The sequence below is a fragment of the Lacerta agilis genome, chromosome 6, assembly GCF_009819535.1.
Source record: "Lacerta agilis isolate rLacAgi1 chromosome 6, rLacAgi1.pri, whole genome shotgun sequence".
NCBI lineage: Eukaryota > Metazoa > Chordata > Lepidosauria > Squamata > Lacertidae > Lacerta > Lacerta agilis.
This window is the reverse complement of record NC_046317.1, coordinates 68,357,485-68,379,764: the sequence shown is the minus strand read 5'-3', so window position 1 is coordinate 68,379,764 and position 22,280 is coordinate 68,357,485. Positions and strand designations below refer to the sequence as shown.

The 22,280-nt window shown below is 42.5% G+C and overlaps 1 protein-coding gene across 1 annotated transcript in view; it reads left to right on the top strand.

The window, feature by feature from the left end:
* The window catches only part of GGT7 (gamma-glutamyltransferase 7), a 35,367-nt gene extending 20,516 nt beyond the window's left edge, over nucleotides 1-14,851 (top strand). The window contains 7 exon segments of the mRNA XM_033153319.1: nucleotides 4,139-4,226; nucleotides 5,783-5,910; nucleotides 9,829-9,917; nucleotides 10,809-10,958; nucleotides 12,607-12,724; nucleotides 13,536-13,673; nucleotides 14,681-14,851. Coding sequence (XP_033009210.1) covers nucleotides 4,139-4,226; nucleotides 5,783-5,910; nucleotides 9,829-9,917; nucleotides 10,809-10,958; nucleotides 12,607-12,724; nucleotides 13,536-13,673; nucleotides 14,681-14,836 — 867 coding nt within the window. The 3' untranslated portion in view covers nucleotides 14,837-14,851.
* Nucleotides 14,852-22,280: the final 7,429 nt, after the last annotated feature.

Here is a 22,280-nt window from a genome sequence, read left to right as displayed (position 1 = left end):
GATACCAGATTGATTTGTTTTGTTCTCATCATAGAACGTCCTAGAAAGTAGTGGAGGCTGGACCATTCGGGTGAATAGGGTGCTGTCCCACTAATCTCAGCCAGCCTCTGCCTGCCTGCCTGCCTGCCTGCCTGTTCACTTACAAGAGATGGCGCTGGCTGCCAGCTTCGTCTCAGTGACACATTAACCCATTTTCTAAACAAAATAGAAAATTCTTTCCAGTAGCACCTTAGAGACCAACTGAGTTTGTTCTTGGTATGAGCTTTCGTACATGTTTCGACTATGGCAGACCAGCACGGCTACCCACCTGTAACTAGACTTTTTCTAAGTCCAGAATTGTTCACGCTCGTCCTCAACATGCTGCTTTCAGTCCATGGATATCCACAAAACATAACTAAAAACATCAGTAGATACTAGTTGGTTATAAAGGTTGAAAGAAAAGAGAGTGAGGTGGACCAGAGGTATCATTTGGTATGAGGCAATATACCGTGTGTTCCTGAAGTGCCCCTGCAAAGGATGTGGACAGGGAGGGATACCAAAAAGGTGAATCCCAAAACTACTTAACGAGATCTGAACATATTCAGTAGGCATGGAAGGCTGGCTGACTTGGACTGGGGGTATAAAGAAAATGGGGAGGAGGGGCGATGGAATGGAGTATCCTGTAACAGGACACTGAACAGGAGTACTTCACAGTGCAGGTCCCAGTTATGAACACCAAAGGCATAAATACTGCATTTAGCTGATGCAACATGATTTCAACTTTTCAGGTCCCCTCAGCCTGTTTTTTAAATAATCATGATGGAAAAAAGTGCATTTCTCCCACCCCCCTCGCATACATACCACACACACCCTGCATAAGGTTTTTAAACCAGCACTTCTGAAAACTCTAAGCAGCACTAAACATAAAGAGCGTTTTTTTTTTTTTGGAAGGCTGCCAAATCCCAGGGGAAATCTCCCCCTCCCCTCTCTCTCCTTTGTTTCCTGGGAAGGCGAAGGGACACTGCAAGAGAGAGTGATTCAGATATCTACATTTACGGAAACTAATCTGCACTAATCCCCACTTTACTACCTCTGTCCTTTTTGAAATGTATAAAATGGCTGCCATAGAATAAAGAAACGCTAGGACTCAAAAGATTATAAGAACACAAGGAACTGAGATGAGGCAATGTGTCATAAAAAAAACCTGGCATTGAAACCAAGTGGTGGGCATTCCAGTCAAAGACATGCAGATGATGGCACTGCGCTAGGGTAAATAGTGTGGGAACGCTTGATCCCATAGCATTATTGAAGCAAAAGGCTGAAATGGATACGATTGTGGAGAGATTCTGATTTTGTTCTGGTTGTTGTTGTTGTTCAGTCGTTCAGTCGTGTCCGACTCTTCGTGACCCCATGGACCAGAGTACGCCAGGCACGCCTATCCTTCACTGTCTCTCGCAGTTTGGCCAAACTCATGTTAGTAGCTTCAAGAACACTGTCCAACCATCTCATCCTCTGTCGTCCCCTTCTCCTTGTGCCCTCCATCTTTCCCAACATCAGGGTCTTTTCTAGGGAGTCTTCTCTTCTCATGAGGTGGCCAAAGTACTGGAGCCTCAACTTCAGGATCTGTCCTTCTAGTGAGTACTCAGGGCTGATTTCTTTGAGAATGGATAGGTTTGATCTTCTTGCAGTCCACGGGACTCTCAAGAGTCTCCTCCAGCACCATAATTCAAAAGCATCAATTCTACGGCGATCAGCCTTCTTTATGGTCCAGCTCTCACTTCCGTACATTACTACTGGGAAAACCATAGCTTTAACTATACGGACTTTTGTCGGCAAGGTGATGTCTTTGCTTTTTAAGATGCTGTCTAGGTTTGTCATTGCTTTTCTCCCAAGAAGCAGGCGTCTTCTGATTTCGTGACTGCTGTCACCATCTGCAGTGATCATGGAACCCAAGAAAGTGAAATCTCTCACTGCCTCCATTTCTTCCCCTTCTATTTGCCAGGAGGTGATGGGACCAGTGGCCATGATCTTAGTTTTTTTGATGTTGAGCTTCAGACCATATTTTGCGCTCTCTTCTTTCACCCTCATTAAAAGGTTCTTCAATTCCTCCTCACTTTCTGCCATCAAGGTAGTATCATCAGCATATCTGAGGTTGTTGATATTTTTTCCGGCAATCTTAATTCCAGTTGGGGATTCATCCAGTCCAGCCTTTCGCATGATGTATTCTGCATATAAGTTAAATAAGCAGGGAGACAATATACAGCCTTGTCGTACTCCTTTCCCAATTTTGAACCAATCAGTTGTTCCATATCCAGTTCTAACTGTAGCTTCTTGTCCCACATAGAGATTTCTCAGGAGGCAAATGAGGTGATCCGGCACTCCCATTTCTTTAAGAACTTGCCATAGTTTGCTGTGGTCGACACAGTCAAATGCTTTTGCATAATCAATGAAGCAGAAGTAGATGTTTTTCTGGAACTCTCTGGCTTTCTCCATAATCCAGCGCATGTTTGCAATTTGGTCTCTGGTTCCTCTGCCCCTTCGAAATCCAGCTTGCACTTCTGGGAGTTCTCGGTCCACATACTGCTTAAGCCTGCCTTGTAGAATTTTAAGCATAACCTTGCTAGCGTGTGAAATGAGTGCAATTGTGCGGTAGTTGGAGCATTCTTTGGCACTGCCCTTCTTTGGGATTGGGATGTAGACTGATCTTCTCCAATCCTCTGGCCACTGCTGAGTTTTCCAAACTTGCTGGCATATTGAGTGCAGCACCTTAACAGCATCCTCTTTTAAAATTTTAAATAGTTCAGCTATTTTAAATTGTTCTGGTTAGGGGCAACAGAATATTTAGCCCCTTCCCCCATGCACAGTTTTTCAGCTCTAAATCCCCAGCCCCCAAGCAATTAGCTTTGCAGACACAAAAGCAAAATGCAGGGATAGTACCAAACAACATAGGATGCAAGTATCATTTTGGATTTTAAAAGCCGAACGCATTGATATTTGCAATGTTTTAACCATCCTGAAAATGAAACATATCCATGGTAGTCCACAGAATATTCCTAGAGAGTCTGATGTAAGTAAGGAAATGCAAGAATATTTGATTCTTATTCAAGTTTAAATGAATTGAAAATGGCAGGCTTCAAACTGTGTTCTGGCCAGGATTCCTTGGAAGCTTCATGAGGATTAGATTAGTAATGGTGACATCCAAATTTCCTAGGGAAAAACAGTCCCAGCTTATCTTCCCTTGCAATGGGGAATGCTGGTTGTATTCTAAAGTCCAACATGCAGGGCTAACTAGTGTGTGCACTGTTGATTTTTGTTTTGGTTAAGGAATAGAATACTTGGTATAATAAAAATGAGAATTCCATGGATGCCTAGTTGCAGGTTTGGGCAAGTACTCTTTGGTGAGAAAGCCCCAGTGGAGATTTAAAATCTCAAAATATGCAGCAAAGTAAAGCATGGAAATATAGGCTGTTAGGTGGGGATGAGTTCTATAGCTAAGCCTGGCAGGACAGCTTACTCTATGGTCTTAACTCCTTCGTGCATTAATTATCATCAAATAAAGCATGTTGGTTATATGAGACTGATTATCCCACACATACACCATAGATTAGACCCCAGAATCGTCTGCAAAGTCAGCATTCTTCAACAGATAGGTTGGTGTGCAGAGTTCATTGAACATAGAGACTTTGAAAATCAATGATCTGGAATAAAAATCGGGACCAGGACCAGGAGTCATCATTGTTGGGAATCTTCTGAGAGCCACGTCTCTACAGAAGCCCACAGATGACTTCTGGAGCTTCACAGTCCATTCTGTTTCTCCTCCTTGCCCTGTTGCTGCCCATGGTCCTGCCTTCTCCAAGCATGCAAGCAGAGTAAAGAGAAGAGAGAGTATCTTCTACCGCTTGTTTTGCATTCCCTCTGGTTGTGCAGATTGGGGTCAGAGGGAAAAGGCAAGCGAATTTGGGACAGGGACAGTGAAATTGGTGGAAAGGTTGGTCCTCTCAGAGAGGGGATACAGAGGGTATCTTGCCCATGACCCTCCCAAAACCAGGAACCATCAATAGCTGCAATTCTTTAACTAGCTGAACAATGCTTAAATGTCCATTTCAAATATTGCTAGCATAATGCATGAAAATACATTGCTGTGATCCTTTATGCCTAGGTCCTTAACTTTGGAGGCACCTTGTCTGAAGAAGACTTCAGTAACTACACTGTCTTGGTGGAAAATCCAGTACACACAGTATATCAAGGTAAAATGGTGCATCTATGACACCTAGGTTGGCATCTTTTATGCCATGTGATTGATTCCCAGTGTCCCCCCCCCCAATTTTAAGTTTATTAAAAAAAAAAAAAGGTTTAGGAAGCAGATACATTTTCCTGCACTTTATTGCTAATTAGTGTCATGCTTGGAATACAGGGTAAAAGGAGGAGACCCTAATGAAACCCACATGCCCAATCCCTGATCCCCCCAAGTTTAATCAAATTATATACCCCCCTCCCTGCCCACAGTCCTCAAAAAAACAGTAGCTAATGACAAAACAAAATAAAAAATAAAAAAATTCCTTCCAGTAGCACCTTAGAGACCAACTAAGTTTGTTCTTGGTATGAGCTTTCATGTGCATGCACACTTTTTCAGATATGTGAAGAAGTGTGCATGCACATGAAAGCTCATACCAAGAACAAACTTGGTGCTACTGGAAGGAAATTTTTATTTTGTTTTGACTATGGCAGACCAACACAGCTACTTATCTGTAACAGTAGCTAATGAAACCCTCACAAAAGGAAACAAGGCTTGACTTCACCTGTGCTGTTATAATGCAAATACTAATTGTGGTGCTAAATCAAGCATTCTAAACATCTGGCATAGATTGGGGTGTTTTTGTTTTATAACTAATTTTTCTTCCTGCCCAACTTTCTGGCAGACATGAAGACCTGTGAAACACCATGAATTTTAAATAAGTAATCCATGGTTTTAGGCTAACTCACACAAATATCTCACTTTCCCCTGCCTCATACCCTTGTATATTCAATCTACATCCCACAGGAATAGAATGGCATGAAAGTCTCTAGCACAGAGCTGACCAAGAGGGTACCCTCTAGACCAGGCATGTCCAACCAGTAGATTGCAATCTATTGTAGATTCCTGGCTGATTCTGGTAGATCGCGGGATCCTTATCGATTATGGGATTAAATAAAGTTTACCAAAAGTTAACAAATAAAAGCTGAAAAACTCTGGGCAATCCTACCCCCCAAAAAGCACAACAACTCTGGGGTCAACAACTCTGGGCAATCCACCCATCCCACGCATGCTCATCCTCCCTCCAATGATAATCGGTAGATCACTACCAGTTTTTATATATATATATATACTGGGAGTAGATCACAATCTCTTGGGAGTTGGACATGCCTGCTCTGGATGTTTCTGGAATCCAGCTTCCATCATCCCTGGCCATTATGGATTCTCTATCATTGTTTTTATTTTAGGGTTGCAACCCAGACAGGTTTTTTTAACCTGTGTGTCCTGCTTTTGAATGAAGCAGGTTGTGTTGCAGATCCAGACAGCGTATCATTTGAAGCCCCAATCCCTGTCCATCGCACAAGCAGCTTTTCAAATGCTTGTTTCAAAAACAGTTTTCCCACACATCAGATGCTGTCACACTGCAACCTGGGAAAATAAAGTCCAAAGTTGCAGGGAGGCAGATGTTGCACATGAAGTGCCCTTTGGCTTCATAGAACTATCATTTCAATGGATTCTGGATAAAAGGTGGAAAGACCTACCTTTCTTCTTCTTCCTTTACTGTAACAGGTCACCTTGTTCTCAGTCCATCACCTCCACACGTAGGTCCTGCCCTGATCACAGCTCTGAACATCCTTGAGGGTTTCAATATCACCAGTCAGGTAGCCAGAGAAAATATTCTCCACTGGATAACAGAGGTATGACTCATTTAACAGAATATTTTGTTTCTGGCAATGGTGTGATGTGGTCTTGTGCCTTCTCTGGGAACTTTTTGGGAGAATCATATAGGAAAGGAAAATGCAAATGGTTGTAATTCAGCATTAACCAAGACAGTTACTTGAATGGGTTAATATGTAGTGACAAAGGGTTGAATCCAACTAAGGTTTACTCAAAGTAGACCCACTGAAATTAATACTCTTAAGCGAGTCATGGTAATTTATTTCGATGGGTCATCTCTGAGTAGGAATAGCATTGGATGCAACGCAAAATTTCCATCATCATGGGCTTTGAGTTAATGCTCATTGGAACTGCAATCCAATTTATTTTATCTGTTATGTCCTAAAAGCCTTATTTTGTACTTGCTGGTTAAAATTTCTTCTAGTGAGCCTGCCATGGAAACATCTCTAGTAAAAACAATACTTAGCACTTAATGTGGTCATCACCACCTTGGGCCACATTCACACCATACATTTAAACCTGTATCATACCACTATATACAGCCATGGCTTCCCCAAAGAATTCTGGGAGCTGTAATTTGTTAAGGGTGCAGAGAGTTTTTAGGAGACCCTTATTCCCCTCACAATCCACAGAGTGGTTTAACAATCAATCCTTCTTCACAGGAAACTTTGGTGATTGTAGTTTGAGGCAGGGAAGGATATACCTCTCCTAACAACTGACAGCACCCTTAGCAAACTACAAATCCCAGAATTCTTTAGGAAAAGCCATGGCTGTTTCAAGTGATGTCACAGTGTTTTAAATGTATGGTGTGAATGTGGCTTTGTACATTTGCATGAAGGGATTTAGTAACATAAAAATACCAGAAGCTTGCTGCATTCTAATGCAATGTTGTTAAAAGAAAATAATTAAACTAGTGGTCTTAGCACGAAGACATTATAGTCTTCAGTCAGCTGATTCAAACTACAAGATTTTTGGAAGAGAAAAGAATATGAACTAGCTGTTTGCTTTTTTGTTTTGTTTTTGTATCTCTCTTCCTCAAGGCAACCATAGCAAATAGCTGACATGTATTAGCAGAAAGCACCTCCTTGTGGCATATCTTTTAACCACGCATCTTGCATAGCATGGGAAGTTTGGCCAGTAACATAAAACATTATTACAGACAACAGTGATCAGGTTCAGTGGCCTCTCTGAATGTGACACCTTTTCAGAGGGGCACCAGTTTTTATATAAAGTGGCATATAGGTAAGTATTACATGCAGCAGGTGTCAGCAACCATTTTTTAAAAAAAAGAACAAAGGGAACCAAATCTGACCAAGGAATTGCAGACTTTAGAAACTAGGGACAGACAATTTCAACAAAGGAACTTGAAAATTGCGGAACTAGAATTTAGCAGTAAGTTTGATTCTGTTGGTGCAGCTCTTATTTGAGACAGTGGTTTCTTCTACTACATACAACAGGCATCAAATTAGTATAGCAAAAGTGTAAACCATTACTGCTGTTGTGAACAGGCACTATATTTAAGCTTTACATAGAACTGTCACAGATGGGACTTCTTGCATTTCATGGACATTTAGGCCCATTGCTTTCCATGTTTTTCACTCTACACCAGGCATAGGCAAACTCGGCCCTCCAGATGTTTGGGGACTACAACTCCCATAGCTAACAGGACCAGTGATCAGGGATGATGGGAGTTGTAGTCCCAAAAATCTGGAGGGCCGAGTTTTCCTATGCCTACTATACACTAATAAATACCCTAACATATGGCCCATGCTTATGCCACAACAAATCTATCTGCTGATAAGCTGCCACAAGACTCCCTTTGTTTTTGCTGCAACCAGTGATGCAGTGTGGCAGGGGTCACAGGGACACTTGCCCCGGGTGCAAAATTATTAGGGGTGCCAAAATGTCAACACCTGGTGCTGCCTCAATACAGCTGTGCACTTCCATCGCTGGGCTCCATTGAAAATGGCTTCTCTATGCAAACCATGAAGTGACTTCTCCAGACAATAGAACAACTCTTATTTTCTTATCTCTGTGGCTGCAATCTTCTGGGTGATGTGGCTCTGATCCAGAAGGGATGAGAGGCTTTTTAGGGAAAAAAAAACATTTTCTCCGTACGACAATGTCTGCTAAAAATGTCACACCCACCCTCCCCAGCTGCTATGTTTAACAAATAGCAGAAAACAGCAGCTTCAGTATTAGGGGTAGGGGTTTGTGGCAAGGATTAAATCACCCCCCATCAATCACATCCACACCATACATTTAAAGCAAATTTAAATGCACGTTAAAACCACTTGGCTTATGGTTGTTCCTTGTAGCCCTCCAGGGGCTGTAAGGAAGTTCAGGCACGGGGAAAAGAGGATTTACCGGTATGAGGCATAAATCCTCACAATGCCCCCCCAGTGGGGTCTGGGGAGTTTACTGCATCCCTCAGTGCCACGCAATCCCGTGTCTGTCAACTTCCAAGGCAGGGTGGAAGTGACCTGGGAGTGTGTCCCTGCCATGGACAAGCCTCCATTACTGGCATGATTTGTGGGTGGTTCCTCCTTAATCTGGACTATTGGCTTTAATTAAGAGGCTCTCCTGGACTGACATATGCTAATGGGCTGCAACCAATCAGCTGCCGAAAGGACTGGGCTTGGCTTTCTGAAGGCATTTGAATGTTTTTCTGAAGCCTGGGAACCCCTACAACAGCTGGGAAAGGATAGGGGAGGACAAGGTGCTTTGTGCTTTCTTATGGTTTTCAAATGGTGTTTTATTTTCTTGTCCTCCCCTGCTTTGTTACTCTGTCTGAAACTTTGAAAAAGAGGGAGGAGGCTTTTGATTTATGCTCAATAAGGAATTTAATATGGTTTTGCTGTGCCCCACCCCCTTGATCAAAGCTGAAAGGATTTTATCTACGACTATCTGGACTGGAGTGTTGTTGGAGAAATGGGGGGGGGGGGAGAGAATGAGCTGCACCCGAACAGATGTGGAAAAGAGGCTGAATTTGAGAAAAGATATTGCTTTTAACTGTGTGCCAAGAAAGAACTCCAGAGGGGAGTTTTAATGGCAGAAGCTGGAAGTGCACCTTGTTAGCTATTTATGGCAGTGGCTCCTATGCTAGTCTGTAAACAGCGGAAGGAATGGAATGTGACCTTGTACCATCCAGATAAGCACTGCAAAGAAGTGAACAATGGAAAATAGTAACGAACTCAGGACACCAGGTCTGGAACAAAAATGTATATGAAGGACTACACATGTGAACTGGATTTTTTTATTTATAAGTTGTAACAGAGGCGCTGTTTGTAAAGAGGAAAAGGCAGTCAGCTGGAAGAATGGTTTAATGGCAAGTAAAGGATGACCACTGGACACTAAATAAGAAATAATGCAGCTATGGGAGGAAATGATTGACATATGTTTGCAACAGGAGCGGGAAACCTGATTTTAAGAAATTGTATTAAATTAGTTTGGTTTGATTTGTAATAATTTGGAATATATATATATATATATATATATATATATATATATATATATATATGTACTTGGGTTACTTCAAAGAATCTGGTGAATAGCAGTTTACCCTCCATGAACTACAATTGCTAAGATGCTAAAAGCATAAAGTACGGGGGGGGGGGGAGCCATGTGCTTTAAATGTATGATGTTTATGTGAGCACACAAATCACAGCCCCTTTCTTTTCGAAACTAACAGAAGCCATGCTGGATATGATCTAGAATGGAAGAATCCCAGTCATGGGATCCAAATGTGTAGCTAAAGTCTCATCTAGCCTGACTCATTACTGTATAATAGAGAGAATGGAGTGATAAGTTTAGACAGAAAGGAACTGGCACCATCTTGCCATGAGAGCACACACCTCTCACCGTTCTTTCAATGGAGGTGGAATAGGTGGGCTACTTCATAATGTGACTCCTTTTTTCTTCCTTTCTATACAATGTAGACACTAAAAGTCGTATTGGCACTAGCTAGCAGCTTGGGGGACCCTTTCTATGACGTGTCCATTTCTCACAGCGTAGAAGACATGATGAGGTAAGTCTAGATTCACAATGAACAATCAATTTTTTTAATGTTGACATATTCTGTGTCATTTAGTTTAGAGGCGGCTGACTTCTTCTGGGTCATTCTGTCCTCTGGGCAATGGAGAGTAGGCTGAGACTGTCTGACCTGCTGTAGGTGGCCAGACTTTAAGAGAGCTGATGTTGCCTGGCAACAGAGGCTTCACAGATACAGAAAACTAGCACTCAGGTGATATGATGTCGTTGACTGGGGGATGAAGCTGAGGAAATCTCCCTGCTGAGAGAGAAGTGGGGCTTGCCACAAGATGTTGCCATATGGAGGGTCCTTGTTCTTGGTTCCAGCCAGTTGGCCATGTCATCTTCCATGTTGCTCCATCCCTCCCACCCTGTTTTTCTTCTTAACTGCCAGCCAGTATTCTGAGCCCACTGACCATGCTGACATGATTTTTTTTGGGGGGGGGTTCACACCCCCTGAGGTTATTGCTCCCCCCAAAAAAGTTTTTTTGTACTTCTGCAAAAATTTGGGGTCCCTTTGATACTTCTGATGCCTCCCTCTTCTGTATGGGGTGGTGGTGTTATTTTAGCTACCTACCTCTTCCATACTTGGGAGAATATGCTTACCTTTCCCAGACTAGTACTCGCCAGATGTTTTGGACTACAGTTTCCATTAGCTCCAGACAGCATCACCAGTTGTGAAGGAGGAGGATGGGACAAAACACATAATTTAAAATTCAAAAAGCACAACAGAATAAAACATACTTCTTCTGTTTCATTGGTTTGTTGTTAAACACATTTTTGGGATGGATTTTTATACCTCTTTCCCCTAGTTCTAATCCCCCGCTCCCCCATCGCAGTATAATTTGTTTAAAAAAAATTCCTCCCCCCCTTCCTCTTGTCAATGCAGTAAATCCAAGGCAAATTTCCTGCGTCAACAGATTGACTCTCAGTCTTTCCCTTCTGATCATGGCATTCCACATTTCTCCATGGAAAGTGGACCCTCTGCAAGTCAGGTCCTTGTCATGGGACCTGATGACTACATTGTTGCAGTTGTAAGGTAAAGCATTTGGGGGGGGGCAACATAGTTTTTATTCATTTTCATCTTTAAATAGGTTAACATGCTTGCATTGAGATATATCTTTGTTTACAGCATGTGACATACGACAATTACATAAAATTAAAAATAAAACACTCAGATAAATGTTTCTGAACATATTAACAAAATTGTGTCAAAGTGTATATACCAAAATTATTACAGCTATTACAGATATGAAATGATGTATTGCTTAGATTGGTGACCATACATAAAAGGTATTTTGTATCAACAACAATTATAATTTATAGGAAGGGGGAGGGAGGGGGAAAATAAAACAAAATATATACTTGATGCACACCAAACTGCTGCAAACTATGGGTACGCCTCATTATTTGTGTAATCAATAAAGTCACACCAGACTGCATACAAATTATCATGTTTCTTTTGGCCTCCTGCTACCTTTAATTTTTGTGTCAGTTTTTCCAATAATGCTGTTTGCCAAATTGCATTATACCATTGGTCCATAGTTAATGATTTTAATTATTCCCATGCCCTGGCAATAGTTGATCTAGTAGCGGTTAATAGATGTGTTATGACTATTTCATTTCTAATTTGCAATATATTGTGACTATACAGGTTAAGTAGAGCCAGTCCTCGGGTCATGAGGACTGTCTGCCTTGTAATCCAAGACATTCTTGTAAATACTTCCTCCCCCCAAAATTTTTTCTATTTTTGGACACCCCCACTACATGTTCTGATATGTCCCTGTAGTGGTACATCCTTTCCAATACATGTGAGAAATACGGTTTATATACGCTAGGCGTCTAGGTGCTAAGTACCTAGGGTTCTTTCCCTGGTTGTTGCCAATGTGGATTTGTATGGTGCTTTGTCCACAGTCTGTTCCATGCTTCTTTTTCAATAGTTTTACAAGGGATGGTGACCATTTTGTCTCCTTCTCCACTTGTTTTTTTTTTTTGGATCTTACACGTACATTTCTCTTTTGGCACAAATAATTGAGCTAAGCTTCCCTGTTTGGAATGAAATGCTCCCTTAGTAAGATTTTTTAACCAAATGCTTTATAATCAGGTGGATTTTAGCAAAATTCGGCACCTGGGAGTGAGAGCTCTCTTCCAGAAAGCAAATAACATGGTGCACTGAACTTGCACTATATTCCACTATATTTCAGGAAATGGTTTTTATGTCATGTGAAATTTGGATATGATGTGAAAATTAGTAGCTAGGGGAGTGTTGGGAAAACTGAATAAACTGCAGTGTGAATGCAGCCATAGATGGCTTTAAAGGAGGATAAGACAAAATGATGGATGATTAGTCTGTCAACGGCTCATAGTCATGATGGATGAATTTCCAGGGGCAATATGACGTCAAATATCAGTTACTGGGAAGCAACAGCAGGAGAGAGCTACTGCCCTCATACCCTACTGCTGGGTTTTCCATAGGCATCTGGTGAAAAAAAAGGTGCCAGACTAGTCTGAGCTCTGGTTTGGTCCAGCAGGACTCTTTTTATTGCCTAAGGTGTTTCAAACATGAGTAAGGGTATATTAGGGAACTGGGAAGAACAAGGAGCCCGAGAACCATAAGCTCTGGGGCAGCAGGTGAATCACTTTGTGGATTTGGATTCTCACAAACCTTTGTGTGTATTCCTTTCCAGTTCCTTGAACCGGCCATTTGGAAGTGGAATAATGACTTCTTCTGGAATCCTTCTAAACAGTCAGATGCTGGATTTTTCTTGGATGAATGAAACAGAAGGACATTCATCTTCTGGCTTGGTAATAAATTATGAGTTAGTCTGACATGAATAGTGAAATGAATAGTAAGTCTATGCAAGCATGGCACCAATGACTGATGAAGTGCATGTATCCATCAGATAATTAAGATCTAGGAGCCCTTTATTTGCCACGATGTGTGTGGTTTTAGAGCCGGGCTGGCAAGTTTAGCTCTTAACCTGGAAAACCCCTGTTTTCAGAGCCTCTTGACTTTCCAATGTGTGTCTACTATAAACATTTTTCCATAAAGAGCCTTGGATTTCCTGCCGTGAATGTTGTTAGATAAATGTGATGTGATATTATCTGGGTGCATGCTATGAAAGATACCCTGTTGCTGGAGTGGGGAAACTCTGGCCAATGAGTCTAATTAGGGCTGCTTGGCTTCCCCATTTGGTTCCTGAGGCCATTTTGACCAAACCACTCCCACTTGCTGTACATCTGACATCATATATGGCTCAACTGAAAACATGGTGTACTGCAAGTAAAAACTTCTTAGCTGTGCAAAATAGCTCTTTGAAAGGGGCTTCTGAAGATCCAACTCCCAGCTGACTCAGATCTTCAGAAGGCCCTTTAAAAGTGCTTTGCAAAATAGCATTTTGAGAGAGGTTTCTGCAGATGTCTTCCAAATACCATTTCAAAGTGCTATCTTGCCCAGCTCTTTGAAAAAGGCTTCTGACATTGAGCTGATTTGAGCCTATCTGGTAATTGGGTAATGGTATTTATTACCTCAGAAATTCAAGAAAACAGAAGCTTGAGGGAGAAAGGCTCCTATTGGTATATTTAATAGTGCTTTGCAAAATAATTTTTCCTGCAGAGGAACTTTATTCAGCCTGGGAAAAGGCCACTGTCTTTCTTGCTACCCACTGTTGTCCGGCCATCAGAAGGGATGTGTGGGACTTACCTTTGTTTGGGAGCCAATGGTGGCGACAAAGCTTTGAGCAGCATAACACAGGTCAGTCTTTTGAGCACTGCCGGATGCTTGCAATATAATATCCTTTCTTACCAAGAGAAAGAACTGGGTCTCCAGGACCAGCCCTGCCAGGAGCAGGGGTGGCGGGTGGCGGCGAGGGGATAGGTGAAGGCAAAAACAAATGTCTGAGTTGATGCAAAAACACTTTTAAAGAACATTGACCTGTGTGTTTGCGTGTGGTATAGGCGCCATCTTGATTCTGCTTCTGACAGTAAAAGTGCCTTGGGGTGGCACTACAGTTCTTTTGGGCCCAGCTTTTACTGAAGTGGTAAACTGGCTTTGAACTGTGAAAAGTGGTTTGAACTGTGCTATTTACCGGTAATACTGTCACTCAGTGTCAGCACGTGACCACCATAATAGTCCTAAGCAGGGCTTTTTTTCAGCTGGAATTCCCTGAAACTCAGTTCCACCACCTCTCAGATGGGTGCCATTGCCATTATAAGAGGACAAGGGAGGTGTTCATGGTGAGTTCTGGCACCTCTTTCTCTAGAAAAATAGCACTGGTCTTAAGTACTTCTATGCAGTCAAAGCCCTTATCTTTTTTTGGGGAGAGGAAATAAGTTCAAATTGCAGTGTGTGATCATGACTATAATGCCATCCTTTCAGCATAGCTGACTCCCAGACATTGGAGGACAGGTTTGCAGAATGGTTGGCCCCTGTGAGAACAGGATACAGTACTGGACTAGATGGGTCATTGGTCTGATCCAGCAAGCTCTTCTTATGTTCTTGAATGATGATTTGGTGCAGAAATCAATACTGTGATCCATACGCCCTATTTCTTCTAGTGTACAGATCACATAACTGATGCGTACATAGGTAGGGGTCCAGAAGCATAAGCCACTATGTAGACATACCCACGAACAGGTGGAAGGCAGGTGTGTCAGCCATGCTCCTGAATCTTCACTTTGAGTATCTGAACAAGACTCACAATTCCATCACGAACAATTCATCAAAAACCGTAGCATCTGCTTTGTCTGATCTTCTAACAGGTTTTAGTAAACGTTTTGACCTTCAACAAGAACCTGAGTGAGAGTCTTTCACTAGGCCGGCTTCATCCGCAACTTCAGTCTAATATCCTGGAGGTTGACGGTAAGTATGGATCACTGATCTTTGAAGTCTGGACTTCTATTATTTCACTTCTGTGATTTCAGACACAAGTGAAACAGGGTGAGGGTTTCCCCCTGAGACATCTAAGATTACTCTGTAATTTTTCCTCAACTTGACATGGTTTGTTGAACTTCATTGAATGGCTGTAGTAAGATGGGAGAATCTTTTTGTATCTGACTACATTGCAGAAGCTGAAAAGGAAACTGTATGCCAGTACTTTGGTGAAGTGGAAACAGTGCTTCTGTTCTTTTGCTTATGTTACCTGAAACGTTAGCCACCTTTCCTCTTTTGCAGTGTGGGCAGATTGAACATAGGAATCTGCCTTATGCAGAGTCAGGCCATTGGTCCATCTAACATGGAACTGGCTGGTAGCGGCTCTCCACGATTTCAGGCAAAAGACTCTCCCAGCCCTACTTGGATATTCCAGGGATTGGGCCTCAGACCCTCTGCAAGCAAAGCAAACGCTTTGCCGCTGAGCTACTGTCTTTCCCCCGGAAACGGGAACGAGCTCTTCAGTCTGCTACCATGTTTTCCTGAGCATTGACTCAATAAATTTGGGGGAGAACCAAGCTCTCTCTCATGTTTGTAAAGCACTTCGATCTGCTCCCCAACAGCAGAAAGGCAGGTAAAATCAACAGAGGAATAAGGGATGGTATTTTCCTCCCCATCATGGCACTTGGGCGCTCCACTCCACTTGGGTGGAGAAGAAAATGTGCTTCATTAGTCAGTGCTGTTGCAACTGGTTAATAGGGTTGTGACTGCCCCCTCCCCCTGGAAAAACTTGACAGGCCAGATCAGAATTGTGGGCTGGTGTTTGACCACCCCTAACTGTATGGTCAAGGGAGAAGAAGAAGAAGAAGAAGAGGAGGAGTTTGGATATGATATCCCGCTTTTCACTACCCAAAGGAGTCTCAAAGTGGCTCACATTCTCCTTTCCCTTCCTCCCCTACAACAAACACTCTGTGAGGTGAGTGGGGCTGAGAGACTTCAAAGAAGCGAGACTAGCCCAAGGTCACCCAGCAGCTGCATGTGGAGGAGTCAAATGCATATTTATTGTGCCATTTTCCTATTATTTAGCTTAGGTACCTAAGCAAAGTTTCTCTTCCCTTATTAATACACCAAGCCCTACAACTCTTTTAAAGCACTTGTGCCCTGATCCTACAGGTAGGAAATATGAACATGGTGACACAGATGTTCTACATACAGAAGACTGCAGTACACATGATTCCTCTGCATAAGGGGAGAAAGGGTGGATCCAGGGATCTGCCTTCCTTGTGTACCAGTTGGCACATGGATCAGCGCCTTGATGGGGACTGCTGCCAAGCCTTTCAATAAAACTAATCTTTTCTAAAAATTCTCCACCAGGTGAATTTCCTGAAGAAGATATCAAGTACTTTACAAGCAGCGGTCAGCCAGTGAGCAAAATCGAGGTCCTTTCTCTTGTTCACGGAGCCAGAAGAACCAACAATTTCATAATTGGTGTGAAGGACCCAAGAAGTATGGATGCAGCAGGAGCCACAATATTATAGCAACTCCCAGATGGGTTTGTTCATGAAATAAGGCTTTTTCCAAAACACATTGTGCATGTTCCCAAACAGTCCCTTTATCATTCCCCCTGAGGCGGAACAAACAGTGTTTGTTATTGGTTTCTCCATTGCTGAATAGACCCCTCTGCACTTCTATGCTAAAACCAATGCAGCAATGAAGGCTGACAAAGGCACAATACAGACCTTAGTTTTTGTTTTGTTTTGTTATTATGAACTTGAGTTAAAAGAATCTCAGGCATTCTTATAATATGAGCACAGGGAATAGGTTTAATTTCAGCAGCACCCTTTCAATGGTTGACTCCAGCCATTTAATGCACAGAGAGATATTTCTAAACTAAGCACTGGGAACATTCAGGAAGCAAACCACTGGTTGTGTGCAAATGTACTGTTCTGAGAGCAGTGGTGGCAGGTTCCTTCCTCTGTAAATACACATACTTCTGTTTTGAGACAAGTTCTTTAAAAAGGCAAAGAAATAATCGCAGTTTCACAGGTTGGAATCTGAATGGGATGAATGAGAAAAAAATCTTATCTGTGGTGGGTGCCTATTGGCTAATATATGTGACATCATTAGCTCCGTCTCCTCCAATCTCTGGAACAGTTCTACAGTTCTGCAGTTTAAAATAATGTTTTCAGTCCCCCTCCCCCCTTGTAAGGCAAGGATAAACACACAGAGGTGTGTGTGTGTGTGTGTGTGTGTGTGCCGGGTGCTTAAAAAAAAAAAGTGGATAGGCTGCCTGACTCATTAAAATAAAGGTAAACAGTGGCTGACCCAGCATATCACCTCCCAATATGTATATTTGTCATGGATGTTTCAGCTTCACTATGTGCTAGGGCCACACATACTGGTTTGAGTGCTCTTGAAATGGTACCTTTGTATTCACCTGAGAAGATGAGGCAAAGATATTTCTGTATCCAGTGCATTTATTTCTGATACTGTACTAGTCAACTCTCTCGTTTCTGAATGATTCCTTCTCAAGTACCGTAGATGAATAGAGAATAAGAACAATGGGTTAAGTTAGCCCTGGGCATTCTCAGATGTTCCCCGTGAATCAAATGATTTGTACCAGCGTACATGTTCTAATAGGATATCGGCTCCTCTGCACATATTCATGAAAGATTTTATAATTCTGATTTTGCCTCTCTGCCCCAATGGTGTCCTCTTGGTGGCACCAGTGCTATAGTATCTTGCCAGTTACTTCAACAAGTTGTAGGTTTCCCCTATTGTGTTTTGACACAATACATTTATGTAGTTCAACTTTGGATCTGGATTATAATGCTATGTAAATCTATACAGGGGGGAAAGCTGAGCTTTGGTTTTCTCGTGCTACTGTCCATAGTAGCTCTACCAGCGTAATAACATTGCAAATTTTAATGCAGAAAGAATTCGGGCAGATTCAGTGTAATCTTCTACAGAATAATTTAACTGAAATCTTGTCTTTCCATAGTGCTGCAGTTCCATTTCAGCTTATTGTTGCATTTATTGGGCAAAACCACGGCAATCCAATCATAAAGCAAGGCCCAATATAACCAAAATAAACAAGAAGGCAATCCCTTCTCACCTAAATGTTATGTTAACTGTAATTTTCAAATCATTAACTTTGGAAAACAATTGGCAAAACATGGGGGGTGAGGAGACCCGCCCGCCCCAAGCAGAAGATTTAAGTTCTTGTGCATTCATATTCAGTGTCTCTACCTTGGCCCAGTGTACTCGTTTCTTTCTTAATCCATGCTGAAAAGACAGATAATAAAACTAGATCAAGACATTGCATATTACTCCCCCCCCATTGTCATTCTCAAACGTAAACTAAAAACAAAAATATTAAGACAGTTCATATTAATGCATTTTAAGGCTTGGCTGTAAATACTAATGGGGCAGGAAAAATATTGTAAGTTCTAATCTTAATCGACTTGTAGCGGACTTCTTGCCAAGTTTATCTCACTTCCCTTCATAAATTCGAAGTGGAGTTTTTTGTAAACAGATGTGACCCAGCTGCTCAGCTCTTGCAAAGTTTACCCCGTTCATCTGAATTGCCAACAACATTGCCCACAAAGTGCTAAAGAGATAGTAGAAAGAAAGTGTTTCACTGAAATGCAATAGAATCCAGGACAAAAACAAAGTTCTGGGGAATAAAAAGGTACACCATCAATAGATATGTAGTTTATGCATAATAACACTGACAGTCTCTTTCCCAAGTGATTCCATTAGTGTCAAGGAAGATGTACCCAAAGTTACTTTTACACATCCTCCAAATCGGTCTGTCTTGGGCTGATTTGTGAAGCAGAAGAACAACTGCTGCTTATTAAAACTAGAGGCAAATGCACAAACAGACATGGGCAACTGTTCCAGATTATTTCTAGACATGGGTGCCAACAAACTCAGTTTATTATGTCAGAAATCAACAATGAGGACTCCACATCGGGAGCACTTTGAGTGAGATATGTAAAAATATTTCAGTTCTCTGTGTAGATGATAGTGGTGGGTACATCAGAACCAACTCTCTTGATGTGAAATAGGCAGTCAGTGAATGCATGGAGGCAGGGCGCATGCCACAGCAGCGCATTCTGCCTTCAGCTTCCACATGTTCATTGGAAGGTATGCACAGGGAGCCCTACATGTCGAGAGCTGCATTGGTGTGGGGTTCTATCTGCCTGATGTGGAAGCCTGGATCCCTGAGTGTGCTGACAGAGCCAATGTGTGTACAGCTGCAGGCACAGCTTCAGCTAAAAAATGTGCACATTGGTGGAGTGAATGGAATAAATGATCCCACCCACTGCCAAGTATTCACTGATTGCATGAAGGCCTCTTCTGAATGTGAAAGCAAATTCACAGAAAAATCACATATAAATCACAGAAAAAAACCTCTGCTTCTGGCTCCATTAATAAATAAAAATTATATCATCGTACGGAATCCTTCCATTAAGCTTTTGAACAACTTCCCTCCCTAACAAAATGTAATTTCACAGCACTTGACATATTAAATGCACACCCACAAAAATATCTCCCCTGTACTGATTTCACATTAAATCAGTGCATAACTTTTCTTGCTTTCCCCCATCATATTATTGTACCTTTGGCTACTGTACAGATTCTGTATGTATATCTGCTAATAGCTGTGCTGGTGCTCCAGATCTTATATCCCATGAGCTAGAATTGAATGAATACTGTCTTGTTCATGTGCACATTTACATGACAGAAAACCAACTTAATACGAAGAATGGCCCCTCCTAATGTTGGAGGTATAAATGAACAGACACACTGCAGAAGCCATCACTGCTCATGCTTTATGCTTGAATGTTAACTGTCCTTTGATGACCCCAATGTAGTTTACAATCATTCACTAGTTAAGGGCTCATTCAGTTGTTCTGTTTCAAGTCACTAAATGGCCTACATGAGATTTTTGATTGTTTGTATGACAACATCAACCAAGCTGCAAGCAGTGGTGTAGTGTGGGTTGCCAGCTTCCGGGGCAAGGCAAGTATTATGCTCCCTCCTCAGAAAAGCAAACAAACCCAGAACACATAAACGCCTAGCCCATGTGAAGTTCCGGAGTTGTGGTGCTTCCCCGGCAAAAGCGCATGCAACCTATTCTAGCAATAATAATAATAATAATAATAATAATAATAATAATAATAATAATAATAATAATAATAATAATAATATTTTATTTATACCCTGCACATTGGGCTGAGTCTCCCCAGCCACTCTGGGCGGCTCCGAATCGAGTGTTAAAAACAATACAGCCATAGTGCAATGGGGTGGCTGGAGGGTGCGGGGAGAGGAGGGGTTGGAGACAAGCAGTGACCTGCCTTCACAAGAGGGTGCAAGAAGAGGAAAAAATGAGGGGATTCCTTCCACACCACCTTAAACACCATGTGGGCACTGCAATTCAGTGGCTTCAAGGGCTAAGTCGAGTGAGGAGCAGAAATTTTGCACCCCTAAGAATTTTGCACATGGGGCAACAGCCCCTGTGGCACCCTCCACACTACGCCACTGGCTGCATGTACCAACCTATGCTTACAGTCTGCCTTGTGTATCAAAGTCCAGGGCCAGTCCATGAATGAGGCAGGGTGAGGTGACTGCCTGAGGCTGCAGGATTCACAGCAGCAGCAGATCCCAATGTCAGTCTCCCCCCTCCCCTTGTTCCTGATGTAGATCTTTCCTCACCCCTTCTTCCCTGGTCGGGGAGGGCAGGTCTGCCATTTTGGGGTCCTCTTCAGGTGCTAAGATAGTGATTGAGATGAAGCAGTAGGGCTGTACAGAGTGAGACTCAGTCTGGGACATAGATAATGAAGTCTTCACCCTGCTACTGTCCCTGAGTGCCATTCACTTTTCTTCAGGGAAAGGGTAGGGCTCCATCTGGGGACAGCTGTCTGGCGAGGGCAATACTGAACACCCTGACACTGCATGGCCGAGCCTCCATCATTAGGAGCAAGGTTCAGTGCATCTTAGTGCATAGAGTACACAGAAACTGATTTTGTACTGATTTTTAGAGATCCCTGATATAGGGATCCTTCCTCCATATACACTTGCCTGTCCTAATGACCAAAAATTAGAAACTTGTCCATGAATACAAAGCCATAGAAGATTACTAATCAGAAGTTTTACAATGGATCCCTTAGAGCTATTTCCACATATACGTGTTAACACTTGTGTGGATTTCTGCAGCAAGGGAAATTAGGATGAACCGAAGGGATATATCCATATTTTTGCTCTGAGGAGGCAACAGAGTGTATACACTGACACACACACACACAGAGAGAGAGAGAGAGAGAGAGAGAGAGAGAGAGAGAGAGAGAGAGATTTACCATGCCACTACAAAGGTTCAGAAAGTGGGATGAGCTGTGCTTGCAAAGGAACAATCATAGCCTTAGAATGCCTTTCAATTGTTTCTTGGCAAGCACAGTTTGCATTTGGCACTAAATTTGGTACCAAATGCAAGCTGAGCTGCTTTCTGCTGGGGTTGGATCTACCTGACATCCTATGAAATCAGGTTGGTATCTCTGCCCACCTGTCAAATGTGGCCCATGGAGGTTTGGGCACAATCTGATCCAGCTTTCTGGCCAAGCATGGTTCCCCATGTTAACTCTCCCCTTCCCAGCTGTGACCTCCAAAAATCACTTTCCTTCACTGAATTAGACTTGAAAGGAGCCTTCTCTTGTAGCTGTGGCCCTTCCAAATGCTGTCATCACCCCTGCACCCCAATTAGGTTTGAAGACAGCCTTCTTTTCCTACAAGAGAAAGGTGATGGGGTGGGGTGGGGGGAGAAAGTTGTGGGTGCTGAGGAAGGCATCACTTGGTACATGTGTGCTGTGCGTTGGTGGCCCCAAGTCAAGATTAGCTCACAGAGCTACAACCCTGTACAAGCTAGGAGTGTGCAGCAGATTTAGATGAATCCTATATCTTGAACCGAAGTGGAATACTTTGGACAGATTCAGGGCTTGTCTTAAGCTGACTCATTCCAAACTGAGATTTGGAGCCAAACTGAATCAGGCCACCTCCAAAGTGCTTTAGATCTAATTGGTCAGTTTTCTGAAGTGTCCAATTGGGGTTCTTCTGAATTTTTGGTCAATGCTTGTTCCTTATATACATTTACCTGGCAGTAATGGGCACTGAATTTAATGGGCGCTTACTTCTGAGTAGGCATGCATTGGACTGCACTGTAAATTGGAGAACACGAGTGCAAAACAAGTGGCCCTCCAGATGTTCTGCTCCACCTTCCATCAGTCTCAACCAAGTTGGCCAATGGACAGGAATGATGGGAGTTGTAAGTTCAGTAACATCTAGAAGACCACAACTTTCCCAAGTGAAGAGGGAGCATTTCATGATCTGCTCAGTGCCTGCTTAAGGGTGAAACAAGGATTCAAAACTGAATTCATTATGGTGTTATGCTATAGCACTGGGATATGGCAGTTATTTAAGTTAATCAGCGGAGGG